The sequence below is a fragment of the Chiroxiphia lanceolata genome, chromosome 1 (assembly GCF_009829145.1).
Source record: "Chiroxiphia lanceolata isolate bChiLan1 chromosome 1, bChiLan1.pri, whole genome shotgun sequence".
NCBI classification, from domain to species: domain Eukaryota; kingdom Metazoa; phylum Chordata; class Aves; order Passeriformes; family Pipridae; genus Chiroxiphia; species Chiroxiphia lanceolata.
The window spans coordinates 19,871,796-19,895,086 of NC_045637.1; the positions used below are offsets into that span (position 1 = coordinate 19,871,796).

Here is a 23,291-nt window from a genome sequence, read left to right on the forward strand (position 1 = left end):
AGTCTCCAACTGGCTGTTAGCTGAAACACCATCCTTCTAGGTAGTTTTTTCTGAGTTGTTTTTTTGTCTGATATAGGACTAAATTAAATACAACTGTTTATGTAACTATTCAGGTCATAGTTCTGCTTTCAAATTTGTAGGATGAAAGTGCATCAATAAGTCACTTTTATAATAACAATGTTTTTATTAAAATGGTGTACAGGAGACTGAACAATTGCAAGTGAAGGGTATTAATTGTACTTAGTTCAGATTTTAATATAACATAAATTATTGAATAGTATTTCTAACTGAATTAGTGGAGTAAACCGCTATTCTATTAAATGAATGCTACTGTTTTCCATATAGGAACATTGAACACAAGAATAATCATACCAGAGGTGTTAGGAAGGAAATTGTTCCACTGATTTTGACATATGGTGATACTGCCAGGGTTCCTTGGCATCACTAAAGAGAACTGCCTTCCTGGTTTCAGACCTTCACATTTTAACTTTTAGTTCACTAGGTTGTCTTAAACTTAGTTGCACAAGTGACCTGTCAGCAGGGACTCCCTGGAAGTGGAGGCATCCTTTGTATTCATTTTCTCATTGAACACTTTGCTTCCATCAAAGAGGAGGCAATGTTAGCCTGTTCCTAAGAGATACATTACAGTTTGTGAGCTCTAAATGTACCTTGAATAACAGAATAAAAAAAATTTAAAGAACTTACTGCCAAACTTCTCCAATGATCTGGAATTTTATTCCATCCATATACATGCATAGTAACAACATTTGTTGAGAAATTATTTCTATCAGAAGTAGAACATTATCTTTGTGATCACCAGTTGCAGTATTGCTACTCTTATATTTAAATATATCTTATATATGAATTAGATTCATAATTGCAGCATTGAGTTTAGGTTTTGTTTTAGACTGTGCCTTTCAAAAGATAAAACTGATTGATATGACCTCATTACTTACAATACTGCTTCCAGTAATTTTGTTCATTCTTTATAAAGTATTGCATTTAACAGCAAAGGTTTAAAAATCGAGACAGAGATGCATCAGCGAAAGAAAATACAAGTACTATACAAGAAAGAAAATGCCATCTTCATTTAACGTACGTTTCAGATTAAGAAAGTGGACAGAAACATACTGCTACATACAAATGCAAAGCCTAATGACTAAGGTAATGTATCTGCTAAAATATAAAGTGCAAACTGAGCCCAATTGTTCAAAAAATTGAAATTTTAAGGCGAACTTCACAGCATAGTTGAAACTTCTTTGCAAGTTATATTTTAGCATATACATATATCTGCAACAGCATATAAGAAAAAAAATCAGGATACACAAGTGCTTTTGAAGCTATTTCTAAAATGCTTTTCTGTATTGTTTGCGACTATTTTCTTTAAAATCTACTATACAGTGCAAACCATATGTGCTACACAATAACTATACAATAACATTACAAATGACTTTAATATAAAGTTTTTAAATAAAAATAACATAACTACAGCTATGAATACTGCTGGTAAAATAAATTAATATTTTTGAAAATGGCACCAATAATACACTTTACTAATGGACTGTAATGAAATTACACCTTTAAGTCTTCAACTCAGCAATAGTGAAATCTCCTGATTGTCCAGATGTAATTCAAACAGCTTTCTTTAAACTGTATGGAACAATATGCTAAACACAGGTACCAAAGGTGACCGATTGTTTCATTTGACATGTTCTGCTGCATGTGAAGAGCAATAAAACTTCTTATGAGTTATAAAGTTTGAAAGATTGTTGAATTGGATGTCACACAGTCGGCAGTACTTTCCACTGCTTGGAGCCTGGGTAGAGCCATTCACACCTTTAGCTATACTAGACAACTGTTCCTCTGCTGTAGGAATTGCTGGAGAGACATTTTCATTTGCAGTTAAGGGATTCTCAGAGATCCAAGAAGGAGACTTGTGCCCATCTTCATGCGGTGGATTCTGGGAAATGTTCTCTTGCTGTGGGTTAGTGGCAGGTCTTTCCTCCTGTTTTAGTCCCCCATTAACTATTACCATGCCTCGGTTTTTCGGCAGTAGTGGAAGAGATTCTTTCTTCTGCACAGCACATCCATTCGAAGGCACCTGGCCTTTCGGAGATTCACTTTCTGTATTTGTGCTTTGATCTAGATCAGTATTATGAATGACGAGAGAACCAGAAATGTAATCACTTGGCTTTATTCCATAATATGGAGAAAGCTGATCTGCTCCTTTAGCTTTCTTTATTGCTCCAGGGTAAAGGCATTGTGGAAGAAACAAATGTTTGTTTTCTTCTTTTGTAGCAATAAGCTGGGCCGCTTCACTAAAGACTTTTAGTCCTTGAAGTGTTGCTAAGTGTGTGGAAAATAAGTTTCCATTAGGAGAGGACTGTTTTGAGTTTCCATTTTTCTCACATTTGATTATGCTTCTCTCATAACTGACATCTGGGCTGTTTCTTTCACTTTCTGGGTTTTGAAACACCTTACTGTCGATTTGTCCCAGGTCACTGCGCTGATGGGCAGTGACAGGGCAAAAATTCTGCTTGTGAGCCAGGTAGTTCTCTACCTTGTTAAAACTGATCTTGCACACAGTGCACTCATGGTAGTCCAGCAGCCTTTTGGGAGAAGTGGACGTCCTCTCCGACGGGGGTAAGCACTTTTTACTGAGATCTATTGGCACATCCATCTCCAAGCAAGATACAGTGGAGTGGGGAGTATCACACTTTGAAACTGGAGCACACTTGTTAATAGACAGTGATGTTTCCAGATGCTTTGAGACTATTCCTGGAAAGATATCACATCGTGGATGGTAACAATCTCCAAGACCCTCTGTTGACTCTTGAGTAGATGTACAAGGATTGCCAAGATTAGCCACTTCTAGAAATCGCTGTTGAACTAGTGGTGGTCTTTGCTCTTGCTCTGGCAAGCACATCTCATACATCTTCCTTCGCTTCCGAGTACGCATTGTTCTCTGCATGGCAGGCACTTTGTTGGAAGCGGACCTCTTCAGTGGAGGATCATGGCGAGTAGCACAGTAATACTGCTTGTGGACCATGTAGGTTTCATGTCTGCTGAAAGTAATATTACAAGCTTCACATGTGGTCTTGTTAGGGTCACTCTCGCCCTCTACTAAAGGAGCATTGGGATTTTTCACATCAGAAGGTTTTCCGTTTATCTTCTCATCACCGTTGCTTGCAGTTGACAACTTCTTGGGTTGTGCAGTAAAGTCTTTTTCATGACTTTTATTGTTTGGCCCGATCAAATCTAAAACGCTGGAAGAGTTTATGCAAGATGTCTGCAGAAGTTGATTCTCTGGATCTGATGTGTGAGGAGCTGCATTCAGGATGTTTATAGAGCTTTGACCATTACTGGGACTGACAGCTTCTGGAATTTTTTCTGGAACACTGGAAAAATCTGGTGACTTTGCCATCTGCTGCCATCGGCTGCTGCAGTAATGCTTTTTGTGAACCAAGTAGTTGTCCAAATTATTGAATGTTATGTTGCACTCAAAACACGTAGCCCCTTTAGGCATCAGAGGACTGTAAATTACGGGAGGATAATTGCTACTTCCATGCCTCAGCCTTCGATGGACCAGTTCTGACATTTTGGCTAATATCTCTGAAGCCTGAGGAACCACAGTGATGTCTTGGGGAAAAGCAAACTGGGAAAGAAAAGGTCCCATTGGGAAAGAAGGACCAATATTAGGCTGAACGGGAGATGAAGCAAGTCTTGGACTGGATGGTTCGGATTTTATTTTAGTATATGAAAAACTCTGCTTATTTGCTGCAGGTTGCGTTTCTGGCCTCTGGTTTGGAAGAAAAAGTGGAGCCTTTTTTTCACATTTATCAAGCTCTGTATCAGAACTTGCATCTTTAGTCTGCATGGTCTTTTGGCTCTGGGGAATATCATTTCTGCTTAACAGGTCCGTTGCTGGCTGTAAACCTTCTTCGTTTCCACTTGGAGAGTGTTCAATGTCACTTTCTCTCTGGATTTTGTTGCCAGAGACATGTAGCTCTTGGTGCTGCAATAGCTCCCTCTGAGTTTGGAAGCCAAAATGGCAGTGATTGCATCTAAAGGCAGCTTGAGTAAGATGCGAGAACAGGTGCTGATGAAAGTTAATCACTGAGTCTGCAGTGTAAGTACAAACTGTGCATTTCAGACTAGCACCGGGCGGGAGAAATTCTTCCATTTTCACTCCTATAGAAAAGACAAGTAAAATACAAAATAAAGTGACTATTTTGTCTCTCGTGAGGAATATTGGAAAATCAAGTGCACAAAAGGTACAAACACAGCGAGAATGATTAATTTTCTTCTGATGAGATGGCATTAGTCACCCTGAAAATACTTGAATTGGTCTTTCCTCAAACCGCTAGAGGTTATTCCCAGACTTCTGCTCTGCTTTGGAGAGCCCTAGTATTTGCATGCATTCAGCAGAACTGAAGGGAAAGAACAAGCAAAAGGGAAAGAATAAGAGAAAAGATAAAAATAGACTGAACTTATTCTAAATGAAAAAGTCTTTGAAATTACAGTTACAACTAAAGGGAGACATAATGTTCCCCATATACAATCACTGGAAATTTTGAATGCGCAGAAAGCACATCAAGGTCAAGAGGTTCAAGGTTATGATATGGCTTGAGGTACAGCCCTCAAGAGTGCCTGAAAGCCACAGACAACGCAGAAGTAGCATTTTGAGTGTTATTGATGCTGAGCTCTTTGCTTGCATGGGTTGGCTGTAGTGTGGGAACAGGCTTCAGATCTATCCTCATCAGAAAGGACTGATAAGTTGTGTTCATTGTGAAGGCAGCAGGAGCAGTAAGACAGCTTCACTGACATTTTATTTTCCACATATAATGGCCATTGGCAACTACTGCTATAATACAACACCTTTTCCTCATGTATTCACTACCACTTTCCCTATCAATAACAGTACATTCAAAGCCATCTCACAGTCATTGATTAAACAAAACCCCCTGTGTTTCATAGCATTGTGAAACTGAAAATGCTTTAAAAAGAGATAAGACTAAATTTCTTTACTGCAACAACATGGATTCTGGTTACCTTTTAGAAATAAAACATGAAAAAATATTGGTAGGGATGATATTCAGAATTAAAAATGAGTATTTGCTCTGCCTATACATTGACACATATACCTTAGTTAGATAAATTAGGTTGCTGGTAGTTGGACAAAATGAAACTGTAAGAATACTGCAGATCACTCTGTGGGAAGTCACTCTGTTTTATCTGGAGGTCCTCACTTCTCCCTCAGCATCAGTGACTCCCGAAGTTGTGAATGACATTTGAAATTTGACCTGCTCTTGGCTGTAGAGGCCAGAAGGGAACCAAGAAGATACACAGCATTTTAATCAGTGCCTGCTCCTGTCAGGCACTTCTTCCCCAGGAGGCCCTATGAGGCTTTAGCTCCTCCACTGCCACAAGATGGTGCTTTATATGCTTCCCCATCATGTGGTACAGTGACAGCAGGATGTCTATGGACTTTGCATTTCAGTCAGGGCTCCATGTTCCAGTGGTGTGTGCCCGCTAGAGCCTCCAGCTGGAATAGTAACAGAAGTTGAAGCAAACTCAGGGCTTCCAAAGGTTACAGGGCATTTGGAAACGGGATGCAAAAGGTGTGATAATCTGTATAGAAAAATTAAGACTGACAGGATCTGAAAGAAAGCAAGAATGATTGAACAGACTGGTTTATGACTAAAAATAAAGGGAACAGCCTGAGATCCAGGCTCTGTTCTAAGAAATACCTACACAGATGCTTATCTTCAGATTACAAGCAGACAGAGTCATTCACAGCTCATAGCTCTAAACCCTGGACACCTAAGACAACTAAGCCAAAGGTATGCCACCGAATGCAAATAGCTGAAGCAAATCTTTTGCACAATGGCTAAGATTTCAGAGTTTTCCTCTGCTTGGAGAGAAAGTAATCTGTTTATCTTCCCAGAGTACCACGTTATAATTATTAGGTTGTAAAACATGTTGGGCTGCATTCACCTGCTCTTGTTGAAGCTGCTGTAGCCTATGGTTTTGCTGGTTCACTGAACAGTGAAATATTTGCTAGGCAACGGACAGAAAATGGCAATAGCCTGATATTCAAAGTGAAGATTTCGAAGCACAAAAAGATCTGACCTCTAATTGAATGGCTAAGGGTTGCCTGTGTTGTCTATACAAAGGAGTTTTCACTCACAGCTCTTCTAGTCCTGTTCTGGGAGGCACCAAACACCTCCAAGGCAACGTGATGCCTTCTAGATTTGCAATTGCTGCCCAAGTATCAGAGGAATGTTTTTCACTTCACCAAATCCACAGAGTAGATTCCTAATGCCCCAGGAGCTTTTACACTGCAGCTGAATAAGGCTTTCTTCTATGACTAAAGCACCCATTAGTGTCCTTTAGACTTCATTCATTTACCAGGAGGATTGGGAACACCTGTAAAGCCCTTGCATCTTTCCAGACACAGCTCTGTACACCAGAAAGCCAACACACCACACACTGGCACTGCAGTCTTTCTTATTTTTAGGTTTTCTCTGCTACTGAAAACTCCAATGCAGAATGTCCTGCAAACTCACTTGTTTTTCCAGTCCCAACTCAATTCAAAATTGGTCATCTACAATGATCTGCTGATGTGGTGCTTAGGGACATGGTTTAGTGGTGGACTTGGCAGTGCTGGCTTAACAGATGGACTTCATGATCTCAGAGATCTTTTCCAATCTAAGCAATCCTATGATTCTTTGTTTCTGTGATTCTAAAATACTACCCCCATTTTATACTTATTATAAGGGAAAAGCATATTGTTATCAAACAAGAAGTTTTTTATGAAGCAAGTGTCCTGGTAAAAGCACAAAGTTTTGGACCATGGTCTAAAAGCCTTCTGCCTAAGAAGCCTACTCTAGGACACTAATATCTTACTTCACAAGGTCTTGCTCTCTGACTGTGTGTCTTTCTCTCCTGAGCACCACAGTAGGGCAGGTAGAGATTGTACTCCAACTCATATTTGGTAGACAGAATCCTGAAGTAATTAATTGTGTCTGAATTCTTGACCATACCTCCAGCAGTAAAGAAATGCTGCCGGTACCTGTGTATACATACATTAAGGGAGAAATAGCATTCAAATGAGGATTAGTAGATAAGAGAAATGACACCAGTTACCTGGGAGAGGTGCTTGGTGTAGAACACAGGTCAGAAACTGTTGACATTCTGGTATTATCTACATGCAATATTTGCATATATTTGGAGAGACATTGATCCTCTGAATGTCTATAGTGAATAATTCTTCAAATAGCTAAATCTAGAAGATGATCCATGAAAATACATGGTACTTACCACTGTGAGAATTTAGGTGCATTTCCAGAGCTCTTGCATTTGAAAAACTTTTGGTGCACTGTGGAAAGGGGCAGACACTGGATATCTGCTGAGCACTGTCTTCACTCTCCTCTGACAGCTGCGGCCCCTCTCTTTGCCTTCCACTGCAGTAATACATGAGATGGGCCTGCAGGTTCCGCTCACTTCGGTACCAAATGCCACAGGATTTGCAAGGGAATATGTCCTCTACAAGTAAACATAGGCAGTGCAGATTAGCCACAGTGCACTTGGTGCCAATCAATTAACATAGGTGGATTAATTCACCCCCCTTCCCCATTAAACACATGGGTTTATTAAAATGTGACTTGCGGATGGGAGACTTAACATGTGAGACAGTTGTTTCTTTCAAAAGGACATTTTAAAAATAGTTGCATAAAGAAAACAGCTAGAAGTTTTTGGCACATAATTATTTTAAAAAATGAAATTAAATTAAATGTTTATTGGGAACATACAGTATTAATTCAAGAACTAAGCTGTATTTTTCAATACATCACTACTCAGTAGGGGACACCTTTCAATTATACTTTTTTTCCTGTGCATCAAAGTCTTTCCAGCTCTGGGCCTTGGAATTTTTGAGTGCTAACTGCAAATCATTCTGAAGAACATGTATTTTCAGAATGCTTATGCAGTTATTACTGTAAGATCCTGTTGCTCTGATATCCAGGAGGCCAAACTCGATTACTTTTCCTTAAGACCCTACCATATTGAATGTAATATAATATTAAGCAGCATGTCTACTTCCTGGGTTCCTGTTCTTATTAATATTAGAAATTGAAATTTCCTATGTATTTTCTGTTGTCTTGTTTTTGGTAAATTGTTGTGTTTCCACTTTTCACTGCACAAAAGGGATATTTACTAAGAATAAGGCAATTTTTCATTGTGTCCTATCCCAAAGTGTCAGCAGCCCCTCTAATGGGAGACTATGCAGAGGTTGCACAGAATACTTCCAGCAGCAAGAGGGGTTGGGATTTTGGTCATGGACTAAAAGATGCAAACTCTACTAATGTGAAAAGTAATAATTCATATGGTGTATTTACACCAAGTGGACAGATATTTGGTTGCTAATATCCTGTCAGAGGACACCTACACCGTACTTCATATATCTGTCTCAGAAGGACAAAAGACCCATTTGACCTTTCTGAAAGCTGAACCTTCCATCCTATCAGTAAGAACAAGACGAAAACCCTGCCCTTTTGAGGCACATCTACATGACTAAATGAAACTGTGACAAGGTCCACACTTGAGCACTAGAAATTGTTTATAGTGTTAAATCACAAGAACAGTCCCTTCTATACGTTTGGTTTAAGTCAATTAACACTTTTCCCATTCACACATACATTTCAGGAGTTGCCATAGCCTACAATAATTCTCTGCATCTGCTCTGGACATTTCTCACCTGTTTTTGACATAAAATTATGAGTGACTCCAACCTGTGAGAGCTGACCTCATGATCAGGCAATGGGCAATTGCAGTCAACACCAAAACACATCTTGGTCAACATCAAAACTCCCCCGACTTCAGAATGCAAGAAGCTGCTAGAGATTGTAATTAACTTAGTCTTCAAGAATGGCTGGTTGTTCTGAAAACATGGCATGTGTAGCTGATGATGTAATTCATTATAATTTGTGACAATTTATGTTTAATGTCAAATATTGAAGTTTATAGGACAACTGGTCTATTCCAATTCCTTTGGGTGAGGAAAGCTGAAGACTCCAACCCATTGAAATGGATGAGTCTTCTATTTGCCAAATATTTACAAATGCAGCCAAAATTTACATTGCTTAGTTTGCTCCTCTGACTGCATTGCTAATACTTGTCTATTTTTCTGCTCATAAATTTGCAGAAAGTATTTATATCACTACCAATTTCTATTTTGCCCTTTACCACTGAATAATTGTGCATGGATTTAAGACACAACCACTTAACGGACCAGACAGTATTCCAACATATACCACTACTAAAACATTACCAATGTAGCTTGCATCACTTGAAATGTCCACCTCGTGCTAAAGCTGACATTTCAACATTTGCTTTTGGCTTCAAATGGTTTAAAAAAGTTGAACCAATGAGGTTTCCACAGAAAAGAAAGTCCAAAAGTAGTAATAGGAAATTCTGATATGGTCAACAAGTCCTATTTGAATTAATTTAACTGCATTCCATCACAGTATTGAACTTTCTGATTATCTTAATGAATTTGACTTCTGGTCATCTTTATTTCCTATTGGCTAGATGGCCTGGACAGTCTGTAGCTGGAGTTACACATGGTGAATATGTGACTGCCACTATACGCCAAGCAGACCAAATGCATTTGAGGAGTTTTGCACAGTAAGAGGATGGAATTTCAGGGAGAACAGTATACAGGGATGGGATCTGAAACTAATTACTCCTCTAAAGTGATGCAAAAAAAGATAAAGGCTACTTGAAGCTAATGTTTTAATTATTTAAAAGCAAAATATTTCAATTTATTTCAATGGGTATTTTCCAAATATTTAAATAGATTAATTCAGGAAATGAAACATTCAAGCTGAAGCTGAATGAGCCAAAGGTGATATCCTAAATTTTTTTCTTTAAACTAGAAAATGTTAGGAAACATAAAAAACCCCAAACCTACAACACCTACTTTTTCTAGAAACTGACTTTTTTTCAGGGATTTAGAGAAAGTATGTTAAGACACGTCTCACTGCAGATCTAGAGGTGCATTTGGTATATTACTGGACTTGCATCTAGTTTAAGACTTCAATGAACAAACTGAATTTCATCAACTCAACAATGAAATGTGAAAGCAGTCCCGTCTGGTCAGAGGCAGAGTTGGAACCAGGGTGGAAAGATCTCAGCAGTGACACTTGCTATTTAAGCATTCTCCTGGGGTCAAGAATACAGAGGTTACTGAGTTCCTGCTAAACCTGTATAGAAAGAGCTGACAGACCATAAACTTAGACTTGTCTTAGCAATGTTCAGTGTGGCTTTCTAGGGCTCTGCAAAAGGCAGTGCTGACGCAACTGTGTTTCCAGAAGCGTAATGCTGTGGAAATCTGACTACTTTGCCAAAGACCAGAGTTGGCCTTGTAGATTTATGCAAGAATACACCCTCAGCTGAAACAAGCTGTGCATGAGTCTTTGCCCTTTAGGCAAGGTAACTCATTCCAGTGGCTCCCTTGCAACTGTTAACTATAAACACAGGTCTTCCCTACCTTTGGTGACTTCATGTCATTTTAGCTGCCTCTGACACCTTCTTTTGGAAAGGTCCTGTGCAATGCTAATTGCTGGTTCTGTGAACAAGTGTATCAGCTCACAGCTGCCCCACTGCTGGGGTAAAAATGAATGTGCTTAGCTAAAGGGGCATGAGGATATTGTAACTCACTCTCTGGAAGGGAGTATTGGATGATTTGGACACTGAAACGTTTATCTTTTAAAACAGGCTAACAATAAATGTGTAGCTATCAGAATTGTTTACGCAGAAAATAAGCACTTACAAAAAACAAACAACAACAACAATAAAAGAAAAACATGGAATGAAATGTATTACCATGGATATTTTAACTAGTCCTGTCTGAAGAGCTTCAAAACGTTGCGACTGTTCAAGACTCAGTATTATTAGGTGTGAGTCTGAGTGGTAGATCATGTGCTTGCATGTACATTCACACCTGAAATACTGTGTTTAGTAGTTCACTATAACTAATTATAATAGTTAGAAACCACAGGAAACATGGAGAAGTGCTCCAACATGGAGTCTAAATGAAGAGACTTGCAAAGTGCTGAGAGGTAAGAATGTGCAATAAGTCTAGGTGATGGCTAGTGAGGATCATGGTAGCAGCCAATATATTTGAAATGTACTTAGAAAGGAGAATGAGGAACCAGGGCTGTATAAAGTTTAAAAGCAGTAATAATAAAAACATAAAGATATAAAATTTAATTCAAGCTGAATTTTCCCCATTCAGGAACATTCATGTCCCTCCTCTTTAAGGACAGCACTCAATTGCATACTGTATTTTGTCCATGACAGGGTCTACTGATGACCAGAGGATGTAAATACATTTTTGGATAGCCACTGCTATAAGGCATGATCTCCACTGCATTTTAAAACAGCCACGGAAGAGATGTGTTTCTTTTCTACCACTGAGTATCATTAATTATTACCAGAAGCTGCATCTGTAAGCAACAAGCTTCCTTGAGCACCAGAGGCTGGACTTTGAGAGCTAGCCGACCTATCTTATCTACTTGAACAGTTTCTGATCCTACTGCCTCTGGCAGCAGATCACAGAACGTCCACACGAGGGCAGGTTGGGTACTCTGGGTGAGGCTCTCGCCAGACTGCTGTTTTTATTACTTTTACAGCTGTGAGTTCATCTGAGATGATGGGGGAACAAAAGCAGGCTTCGAGCTGTGGTGTGGTTTCTGTGGTCTTGAATTCACTATTGCTGATTAGCTCTTCATATGTGCCTTAAAGTACTGCTGTTTTAAAAAACAGCCAGAGAATAGTATTCATCACTTACTGTTCACAATAGCTGTAGGCAAAATAGATGCCATTGCAGCTTGTTGAGGGAGCAATTGTATGGAGTCCAGCAGGCGTGCAGGATACATGCCTTCTGTGAGAGTCATCTGACTGGCAGCTTGCAGCCTTGAGTCAAAATCTACAACAAAGGCAATCAGCTCTTCACCCTCTGAGATGGCCTTGGTTGTGGTACACCAAAGCTGCCCTCCTACAGGAAACATAAAAGCAGAAAGATTTAATTGATGATATCAGATTCTAGACCTTAAAACATCAGTGCCATATCTTCATACTCTTTTTTTTTTTTTTTTAAATTTCAATGGCTTATTCAAGGTAAAGAGGCATATAATTTTTACTTTTACTGTCTTCCTTCTATCAATATAGGAATTTTCATATATAAGGGTAACAGTTTGGGGACAGTTTTTCTAACTATTTGCACTATGAATATTCATTTGAATTTTTCATTTTGTCTCCTAAAAAGACAGCAATATGAAAATCAAGATATAGGTGAAAATAATTTATACAGCACTTTTCTCATCATTATTTTCACCAAACTTCCTGTATATTTTTTCGTAACTCCAAGTTCACTTTATTTTGAATAGCAAATCACAGCTCAATAAAATCAAACAGCTGCAAGAAAGAAATCAGATTTCCTCTTAAGGGCGTTCTTCCCCTCCCTTATGTTTGTCACCCTTTTTCTCTAAAAAATCTTCCCTTATGTAATATTCTTCGTAACATGACTGCTTTATCTCTGCTTACACTGACTGAACTTCCTGAAAAGAAGATATGCCAAAGATCTGTTCCATAAAGGCTTATTCAAATAAAGGTCTGTTTAAAGGGGGGGGAAGTAGAAGAATTTTCATCAAACAGAAAGATACACTATAGCAAATGTCACGTGTAGTGCATTAAAAAGAAAATTAACTATGCGAGTACATCTACTAATGTATTTGAATGCGATAGTGAATGCTCATTTATTTAACATGTTTAGACAGGCAAAGCACTTATATTGTGTTATCTACACTCTCAGGCCTAGATGCATATCCAATACAGTTATGCCTGAAATAATGTTGCATACTTTATATGTTATAAAGCTTTTTTTTTTTCTTGGGTTTTGTATATATAGAAAAACCTATATGTTGCATTCATTAGGCAAGCAAAAACTGTACTCGTTTTGATAAGTAATATTGCTGTGTTTATCTTTCGGCATAACTGCCTTTTCAACTGCACTTCATTTTTTCCCCCTCAACGAGATTATAGTTTTAAAACAACTTGTTGCAAAAATCTGGTAGAGGAGATAACAACAGTGTATGATATGCCACAGCTAAATGGAAGAATTAGGACATTGTTTTAGAGAAATCTTGGACAATTAATTAAACCAGTCTATTAGCTTTCAAAGATGAACAAACAAAACAGCATCAGTAACAGTGTGTTTCAGTCATAAAATACGTTAAGCTTCCAGACCTCAAAGTGGTGTAGACGTTTCAAAGCAGAAAAGTGTTTTTGTATTCACCCTTCAGTAATACAGCAGTTGAAGGTGCTCCAAAGTTTACAAAAAATTTAATGTGAGGGGACCAAAGAATACTAAGGTTTACTAGCCTCCAAGATTACAGCATTAAATGGTGCAAATCTGAGACTTTCTCTATCCCAGCAAATGTCTCGACATGCTGTACCCTTGGGGGAAAAAAACAAACCCAACCTCCAAAAAAAGAGTGATTACTGGGTCTCCAGCTGCAATCAGTCTGGATCAGCTAAAAGGCTGACTCAGTCTCCTGGCGTTAGAGCTCCTCAGGGTGTTGATTCCTGTTCAGCAACAGATTAAACTCAGACAGCTGAAGGAGCAGTGACCCCAGCTGCCTGATCCACCCATCTCCTGCAGACTGTCACACCTATGGCAGGCACAGCTGGGTGGGATGTGTGATGGCTTTGGAAGCCCAACAGTCTCTAGCTTGGCTCAATAAATGTAACCAGAACTACAGAAGTTAAATCCATTCCTGCATATGAATACAAACCTTCAGCCCAGCAGGATTCAGACCCAAGAAGTACACTGTTATTTTGTTTTCTCTCATCCCACTCTATAGGAAATGAGGCATTTAAGTGATCATGACATATATGCCCACGTTTTCATCAGCACATGATGTTGTGTTAAGTTAGATCCCCAGATGAACTCCCAAAGGATGCATTCTTCCAGTTACTGGAAATGAAGCATAACACCTTTGCAGCAAAAATCACCCACAGAGTGCAGTCCTCATTTGTCCCCTTCTATGCTTCCCTGCACAAGGTAAGGCAAGGGCCGCTGTCTTGAAAGATGTAAATGACTTTATTCCCCTGACCTTCATGCAAAACGGGAAGACTGTGGAAAATTCTTCTTGAGCCTTCTACTGCACAGTCAAGGAAAGAGTACAAGTCAGTCAAGTGCAGAGCACCCAGCAGAGGCTTCCAAATTTAATAGGAAGTTCCAACCATGACTATCATTTGAATTACTGTGCTATCCAGACATCTTTGTCAGAGATAACGGCTTCCTTACAGGTGGCAACTACAAAACAGGAAAAAAGTTCTTGCTTCCTACAAACATTTCCATAGGCTAAGACACAACTGACATATATACAGCAATTTCTCAGGAGCACAACAGCTTTTCATAAAGCAAAGGGCAGTGTTAACAACAGGTTTTCAAAGGGATAATATGGAAGCCTTAGCCAAGTACCAGTGGTGACAAGAGAAGGAGATAGGAAGATATTTGCATGAAACATTTGCAATGACGTGAAGATTTCAGAAGGAAACGTAAAGGACTTTTATATGAGATGAAGTTCTCACTAAACTGACTAGATTTTTTTTAACCAACTCTTCCTTTAGTTAGAAAAAGCCTATAAGAGTGAAATTGTTCTACCAAAGTTTTACCAGGCCAAGTGTCTCAATCCTAAGACAGACACAGGCATCAGAAGAAGAGAAAGGATGAACAATCAGATAAGTTCTAATAGAGATGAGTGACAGACGGTGCCTCTGAAATAGTCATGATTATATGATTTGAAGACAAGACAACAGCAGACTGGTGATTTTGGGCCTCTTCTTGCCCATAATGAGTACACTGGTCATCCACTGTGGCAGAGTAGTAGAGGGAAGACTCTCAGTCAGGTGCAAGAAATATAACACTAATTATGTGGATGATTATAAGTCAATTTATGAATAATACGGTATCTAAATATTGTCAATGCAGTATATATTATAAGTAAGTCTAAAGCGTTATAAAACAAACAGGTTCGTTTACAGTCTTTGGCTTTACAGAATGCACAATTTAAAAGCAACAAACTACTACTTTACAACAAATTTAACTACTTTAGGATTTTATCTCCATATGTGACAGGATCTTAAGTGCTTTTACTCATCCGTACAAAACTGAGTGCTCCCCATCTTCGGGCTGGACATACTCTGCAGGAGTCCCTGCCGAGGGCGGGGTAGGGTGGGGGGAATCCATTTGGAAGCTGCCTGCAACCTTGGGAGACCAGTTTGCCCAGCTGGCCTGGTCTCCAGCAGCATTTTATACCCTTTTGCAGGCCGAAGTGTACCAAAGTCAACCAAAATCATCACAGCACCCCACCCCCCCCCCACCCCCCCCCCCGCGCTCTGGAATGCGTTCATTATGCAAGCAATCCAGGCAGTTCCTCCCGCAATTCCCACCCCGTGTTCTGTTCTTAGGACAATTCCCACCTGGTGTTCTTATCTCAGGACAAATCATACCGCCCATCAGAGGCAATAGCTAGGGAAAGGTGTGTGCCTGTGTGGAGTATGCAAGGGAAGACCCGACTACCTTTCCTCTCCATCACATCATTTATACTGAAAGGGGTCTTAGTGGTTTTATGTGGTGGGGTAAGAAGAGTCTTACTCTTGTGCCAGTGCAGAAAGGAAGGTTTTAGATTACCAGAAGGCTTTGAAACATCGGAGAGCTCCGTGAAACTGAAAATAAGCTTCTTGAGCCTGGATGTACTGTTTTATATCTAAAGTTAAACCAAAGAAATTTATGTGATATATACCACATACATATCAAACATAAGAAGAGAATAAAAATGTCTGTAAATGCTATGCATTTATTTGAACGCTTTTTCTAGTTCATATTGCAAGGAATTAAAAATGCTCATTTATTTAAACATCAAAAGACGAGAAAGTTAAAGAATATCGTGATGTGCAAACCAGAGCAAAAAATTACATTCCAATTGCATTGGCATGAGTTCTTTACCAAATGACATCAGGCACTGAAGCAGTTATCTGATACCTTCAGAGCTTCCACCAAATTGAAAGTTTATTTCAGGGTTCTCTTCTTTGTCTACATCTTTCACTGCAAATATTTCTGCTGCTTGGAAAAAAACACCAACACCCTTAAATAAAATTTAAAAAAAAACCCAACCAAACAAAAAACACAACACAAAACCAACAACAAAAAACAACCAAACCAAACCAACACCCTCCCCCGAAAATAAAAAAAAACCAGCTTTCTATGAATATGACAGAGTAAGGTCCTGAAGTCCCTGAAAAACTGTGGACTTACTGTTCTTTGTAATGTTTATGATCAAGATTCTTGTGCAAACAGATCTGGTTCCTAACAGGAAGCTTATAAATCATACTCATAATTGCTGTCAAAACTGCAGTGGAGTGTACTGCAAGTTTCGATAATAAAGAATAGAGTCACAGTTCAAACTTGATTACATTTTGGAAATTCATGCTGCTCTTACAAGAATCAGTGGTCTTAAATATCTTCTTCTCCTGCCAAATTTTTCACTTGCACTTTTTATTATTTATGAAATCAGTGTCTGCACAATGTCATGCAGACCTCTGCTGATAAACTCTAATTAAGATTAAGACAAGCCTTTTGGAAAGGATCCCATCATTAGCAAACATGATAAACACAAAAATACTCCCTACTTGTCAACCAGGAGCAATTCAGTAACCTAACAGTATTATCTGTTGCTAGGCTACAGGGCTGACAAAGCTTCAATTATATTGTATGGCCATACATATAGAATACTGTATAAGAAAATTTATCTAATATAAAAGCATTTAACTTCATCCATGCTATCTGTAATTCATGGCTTCCCTCAATGGCAAAAAATCAGGTTAATAATTACATAGCATGCTGAAAAAATCTTAGCAATGTGTCATGTTTGCACAATTTTTTCTAATTTATCTCTGTGATTGATAGACATTTACTTTGTAAAAATAATAAAATGCAAGCAATGGGATGCTGTAAACCAGAAGCATAACTACATCTGGACTCATCAAGATATGGAATCACACTTAGTATAAAAAATATATAGTAAATTGAACCAATTAAATCATACTTAGATGCAATAATACTCTATCTTCTGTATTCAGAAAAGGGAGTAATGTGGTGATAGATATGCATGCAAATACAAAACTTTATGTAGGACAGACACCTAAAACAGAAAAAAAACTTGCTTTTTTTTTAACAGCTCTTATTTTTTTCTTCTACATTTGATTTTTTTTTTTAAACAAAGTAACCTCTATTATGATATTTGGAATTAACAATTTGCTCTGAAAATTTAATTAAGGCAATGGCCCTTCACCCATTTTGATTCTCAGAACTCTACACCACTTCCAGGGAAGACACAGAAATCTGCACAGTGAGCCTTCTGATAGTGGGCTGCTATTTTTTTTTCCCACTTATGTTTTGCAGACCTTAAAGAACGGTCATTTGGAATCTGTGGATCACAGTCTGAAAAAAAATATATATACATGGACAGACTCACCTAACGCCACTGAAAGAAAAGACCTTCAAAATGGATGAAACCATAAAGCCTCTTGATTCATACCATTGCTTTTAGGAAAAGTGACTTTAGAAAGCAAGTAGCTAAAACCAGTATTTCCATTGACTACAGCTGTTTCACAGATGAACCAACATCATGATGTATAAACATATATTCAAAGGCAACCCAGTTTTCCTGTCTTTAATATCAGTTGGCTTTCCTAGCTGAACCGAGTCTAGTTTTCTTGACCTAGAAATGGCATACATCTTTCACAGAAGTTTAGGAAATCAATGGCAATTTCTATTAAAACAAATATTCAATGCCAGTTAATTCAGAAATACTACTTTCGTGTAGTAAAATTTATTCTTACTGGATTTGACTGTGTTACTGCAAAAACATAATAGCCATTTCCTGTACACACATCTTTTTCCAAGAAGGGTCAAAAGACTATCAGAATTTATTTAAACAACAGACTGTTACTCTTAGCAACTCCCAGGCACTGTAAACTGAATTAGACCTTCCTCTCCTAATGAAATATTCCAATTTGTAAAAAATGATGCTTTCAAGTAATGGTTAATGAAGGTTGAAGTTAATTTATTATTTTCCCTCCTTTGTTGCACAGGTTAAGCATTTAAGGAGAATTTGCATATCAGAACAGGATGGGATCTTCATATTTGGGTTCTTCCTGCTTCTCACCCATGGAGTTGTGATGACAGCACAATGAATGCCATTGCAGTAGGCACAAGTTACTGGGCAGATCTCTAATTTTTGACATGAACAAAGTACATATATCTATATGTAGACACATTGTTTAATAAAAAAATTATAATTCATTCAAATCCAATACTGTTGAAATTTTTGACAGTAGAGTGGTACAAGGAACAGAACTTATAAATTATGTGTGCCCCTTCTTTGAAAAATGCTTTGGAGGTTTCTTTGTGCATTGGCAAATACAGTAGGAATATGAGTTATTGTGTGAATCCTCCTGCACAGCACCTGATAAAAGAATAAAGAGCTGTGACATATTCTTAAAACAATAGAGGAATTAAAGAGAAACAATGGGCCAGCTGCTTCATTAATACAATCAAAAGAGAGCCCAGCACAGAGGAGTCCAGATAATTAAGCACTACTCTTTTAGACCTCTTTTCTGTAATAAAATTGCTAAAAATTTATTAACTACTTCATAGTTGTTAGATAGATCTATGTACTTGTTTATTTGGGTTGATTAATGCCTTTTCAGTATTCTCCAACATGCCAACTCATGGTTCATACAAGTTTTTGAATAAAATAATGTAAGAATATGTGATACGGATCTGTGGTGTATACAGCAATAAATCAAAAACATTTTGTGAACAGGCTTTCCAGTTGCTAAATAATTCTTAGCATTTTTCACATGTGTACACAAAATACATACTTTGCACAGCATTTTTGCTATTAATGCATTTTAATGCCGTGGTTCCAGCCATCTCTCAGTGAACTATCTCAAAAATCACCCCTGCAAATTCAGATCTCTCAAACTCTCACAAAAAACAGCTTTAGTGCTACATTAATGAGATGATTACTTAGCATCTTCTATAATTTTTCCTTGTTTACTGATCAAAGGAGATTGCCAAAAGATACTTGACCTTTAATTTTGACTAACCCACTGCATACTATAAGTATACAGACTGCAAAAAATGGAAAATCTATTATACTCTATAAAATTAGACCAATGGACAAACCAATTCTGTTCCACTTTTACTATTACCTTTGCGTTCAGCACAGAATATGAAGACTTCTTAATTTTTACCTCACTAAACAAAAGGCAAAATAAAGGGACTGCAATAATATTTTTCAGAACAAAGCAACAGAAAAATACTCACCTGAAAGGCATTAGTCAAATTAAAAAAGGAGATTTTAAAATCCCTGCATTTTGAGATATAAAATCTCTTTCCAGAAACAGGGGAGAAAATACTCCTTAGGAATATAGCTCTTACTCCTGCCCAAGAGTCAGCCTGAGCTTTGGGCCTGACTTCATCTTAGTCATATGCTGACAGCTGACAGTGTGTTCATCTGAATAGATGATTTTATAGTTAAAACTGTCAGGCATTATATAGCTGATAAAGAGGAAAAGAAAAATATGAAAGGAACTCGCCAGTCCTAAGGGAGAGAGCTCCCAAACCTGGCATCTTGGTGTCAGTGTCAGGGGTAGGTCTTTCCCTTGCTGCAATACGACTATCACTAACATCACCATCTGTATTGCAGCAGCTCTCAAATTCTGTAAAAATCTTCATCAGCTGAACCTCAAATGCAGCACACTGTTTCTGCAGAGCAAGGAGTGTAACAAACACTTAGATTTGGACCTCTTATTTTTTTCCATTGTTGCGTGCCTGCATTTTGTTTGTTTGAGGATTTCTATGTGTTTCCTCCAATTAAATGTCCGCATGTAGCTCAACAGAGTTCTATTAGGTAAAGAGGCAAAATAGATTAGTCCTCCGAAAATATTCAGAGGAAAATAATGTGGTAATTTTATTTGCCATTTTCCCCCCTGATAGAGCTGTCACAGCTTATTTACCACAGGGGGAGACAGTTAAACCCATATCCTTAGAAGTTCTATGCATTTAAGAGGCTTATATATCTCTTCTGGGACCCTCGTTCAAATCCTGGGCTAATCAGAATGAATACATATCTTTCTATTAGATGGCTCTAAAAAGTCTTAGGTGATATCAGCTCCTGGTGGACGACAGTCCACAGCGTAAAACTATTAAATGTTTGGCACAAATGGCAACACTTACAGAATGAAGCTGAAAACTGTAATATCCTCCCACATCACGAGAAGTTAAGTCTGCTGCTCAGAGGTTGAAATTAAAGCCTGCCACAAATGCTAAACCTGTTATATTTTCTTAATTCAGCATAAACTCAAACAAGGAAGTTCTTTCTCAAGTTTACCAATTTCTTCCTTTTTTTTGTTTCTCATTTTTTTGCTAATTCCTCTGTTTTGAATTGAGTGCTACACCTTTTTTACATTTGAATTAGGTCTCACTTGAGTGTTATTTCAGAATTTACTAATCCTTCAGAAAGGAAATGATAAACAGCTTGGAAAAAACCGATAAACCCTTGCTGACATTGCCTATGTTGCACTCCCATAACCACTGCAAAGGATCTAGGACTTACTGTCACAGAACACTCATCTCCCCTTTTACTTTCTGCAGGACCACTGAATGGGCACTCTCCAAAGAGCTTCCCAGGAGACATTCCCAGGTGACGCCCACTGCTCCCCCTCAGCTTTTGTGGATGCACCAGGTTTCAGAGAGAGAAAATGGACCACTGAAACCAATTACTCTGAAGCAGAGCTGCAGATACACACATTCCTACAATCCCCGCTTCCATAACAGCACAGCTGTAAGGTGACCTTTTTGTAGCCTTACAAACACAATCATGCCTGTGGATTGTCTTTTCAGAGTTATTTAGTTAGGCTGGAGTGTATGAAAAAAAGAGGTGATTAAATGAGACAATAGCTATGCTTTAATGGCACCTCTTTCTTACAGGGAAAGCAGAGTACACTGCATCTTATCAATGGATTTTCTACTGTCTTGCACCTGCTACTGTAGGGCTCATTTCTTGCCCCTGGGCAAATGTAGAGTGAATGGCAGGGGTACCTAGGCAGAAGGAAGGATTATACAGCAGGAGCTGTAGTGATAGGTTGTATTTGTAAAGGAAATCAAACAATAAATAAAAAGAGAAATGGAGAAGTTATAGAATGGTAAAACTGAAGTAAGAAATATTGGTTATGAGACCTGGTTGCTTATTTGATACAGGGGCCACACTCCAGAAAAAGTTTACAGCTATGTGAGAAACAAACGTCACCTTTTATAATGAACATGGAGCATTTAGGTGAGTGTAACCCTGAGAAAACAGTCACTATTATTGCGAATTATCTTGGAACTTTCCTCATTTTAATGTTCAGCTCACAGGCTGAAGTTCAGAAACTAGTTTACCTCGGCTGTAACAATCATGGAAGCAAAGAAGAACTTCTTGATTCCAAAAAAAGTCTTGCTCCTATGTAAACCATTAGAATGTTTTACACTGGCTGCAGTGGAAAGAAGACTGTGACAAATCAGTGTCTCTCTTACTAAACCAGGAACTAAGTAAAAGGCATTAAAAGTACATTTGCACGTTTAGTATGGTCTAAAATGTAAATGCCATAGAAGCTACAATAAGCATGTAACCCAGTCTTTTCTATTTAAAAAGTACTTCATTTAAAAAAATAACCACCACACACACACAAACCCCCATACAGATACCCCAGATTTCCTCCAAATGTGTTAAACGCCAGGTATCATAGTTGTCTTTTGAAGTAGAAGCTAGAATTAAACTAACTGAAAACTCTAAATGATCAAAAGCATTGCCACCTTCCCAGCTATATACAGTGTCCAAGGTAAACATGTGTTGTAAACCACTGCCAGTCTCCCAGTTAGTTTATCTAGTAAGAGTCCGTTAACAGAAAGCAAAGAAAGCAAAGACTGAGCTAATTCTGGTCGCAATGGAACTACAAAAAAGATTATGAATGAGAAAATACTTAAGATTCTTGCTGCACACACTAACATGGATTAGCAATTACGAAGGATTCTGTACTTGATGATTTCTTTTAAAACAGGCTTAATAAGAAATACCAGTTTACTGAGCATTATACAGGTGCATAGGAGCTGCCATTCTGCCTGCCTGGTCAGCATGATTTCTAAATGGCCAGGAAAGAAGTGACTGTATACCCAAAGGCAAGCTGTCAAAATTCAGTTTGCAGCTGATAAACTGATTACAAAGCTGCTTAAGACTTTGCTTGTAAACAAAAGCATTTATCAACTAATAATTTGCAATAAACTGATGTAACTCCCAGCTGAGCCCCAAACTGTAATTGTCTTTACCATCTGCCTATTAAAATACCATTCTTCATCACCAAGCAGGAGCAGAAGGGAGAGAATCTCCAACAACTACATAACTTGCATGCTTATAAATAATCTGTGAGCATTTCACACATTCATTATGACTGCCAGGTTTTGTATACTTCATTTTCTCTTTTTGAGAGGCAAAGAGGTGCTGTAAAGTGGCAGAAAAGAAATTAATAAATACCGCCTGGTGCAAGAAAAAATTATGTAAATTCATCATACTCTGCAGTTTCTTAATTTTTTTCTCTTTTTGCTACTCCATAGGAATATCATGATGGAAGCCCCCTCAAGCACAACTTTGCAGATTAAACTCTCAATTTCTTTTCAACTTGTCAGTTTTCATTACCTTTCTTTCTTATGCATTCACTTCTTACAGCTGCTTCAATGGGAAGCCGGTTAAAGCATACTGACTCCCTAGGGGGGAGTCTGCCAGGGTCTGAGGCATTCTGCAGGCTCCCTGGACCCTCTACAGGTCACCCTTAAGAGAATTTTGCCTATCTTGTTGAGAGGATGTCTGAAAATTAAGTGAATTTACATGCTTTTATTTTCTAGCTATTGACAGCCCAAATCCTGAGAAAGGTGGAAGAGTCTAGACAAAGTTCAAAATTAACTAATTCAGATGCTCTAAAGCTGATACATCCCAAAGGAAGAATTACTTTGTAAAATGTCTAAAATATTCAAGTATGAGGGGGAGAAAACAGGAGAATTGATACTGTGCAGAGAATGGCAGCCCCTCAAGATGTGTCTGCATGAAAAATTGAATTTA

General features: G+C 38.2%; 1 protein-coding gene across 6 annotated transcripts in view; it reads right to left on the reverse strand.

The window, feature by feature from the left end:
* Positions 1–713: 713 nt before the first annotated feature.
* ZFPM2 (zinc finger protein, FOG family member 2) overlaps positions 714–23,291 on the reverse strand; it is a 307,827-nt gene continuing 285,249 nt past the window's right edge. For 4 of the 6 annotated variants that reach the window (XM_032698256.1, XM_032698266.1, XM_032698285.1 and 1 more), the window contains 3 exons: positions 11,855–12,061; positions 7,324–7,548; positions 714–4,191 (listed from right to left, as the gene is read on the reverse strand). In XM_032698256.1, coding sequence (XP_032554147.1) covers positions 1,700–4,191; positions 7,324–7,548; positions 11,855–12,061 — 2,924 coding nt within the window. In that variant the 3' untranslated portion in view covers positions 714–1,699. Of the gene's footprint in view, positions 4,192–7,323; positions 7,549–11,854; positions 12,062–16,078; positions 16,193–23,291 lie in introns of all 6 variants that reach the window. The other 2 variants (XM_032698292.1, XM_032698276.1) reach the window with 2 other exon arrangements.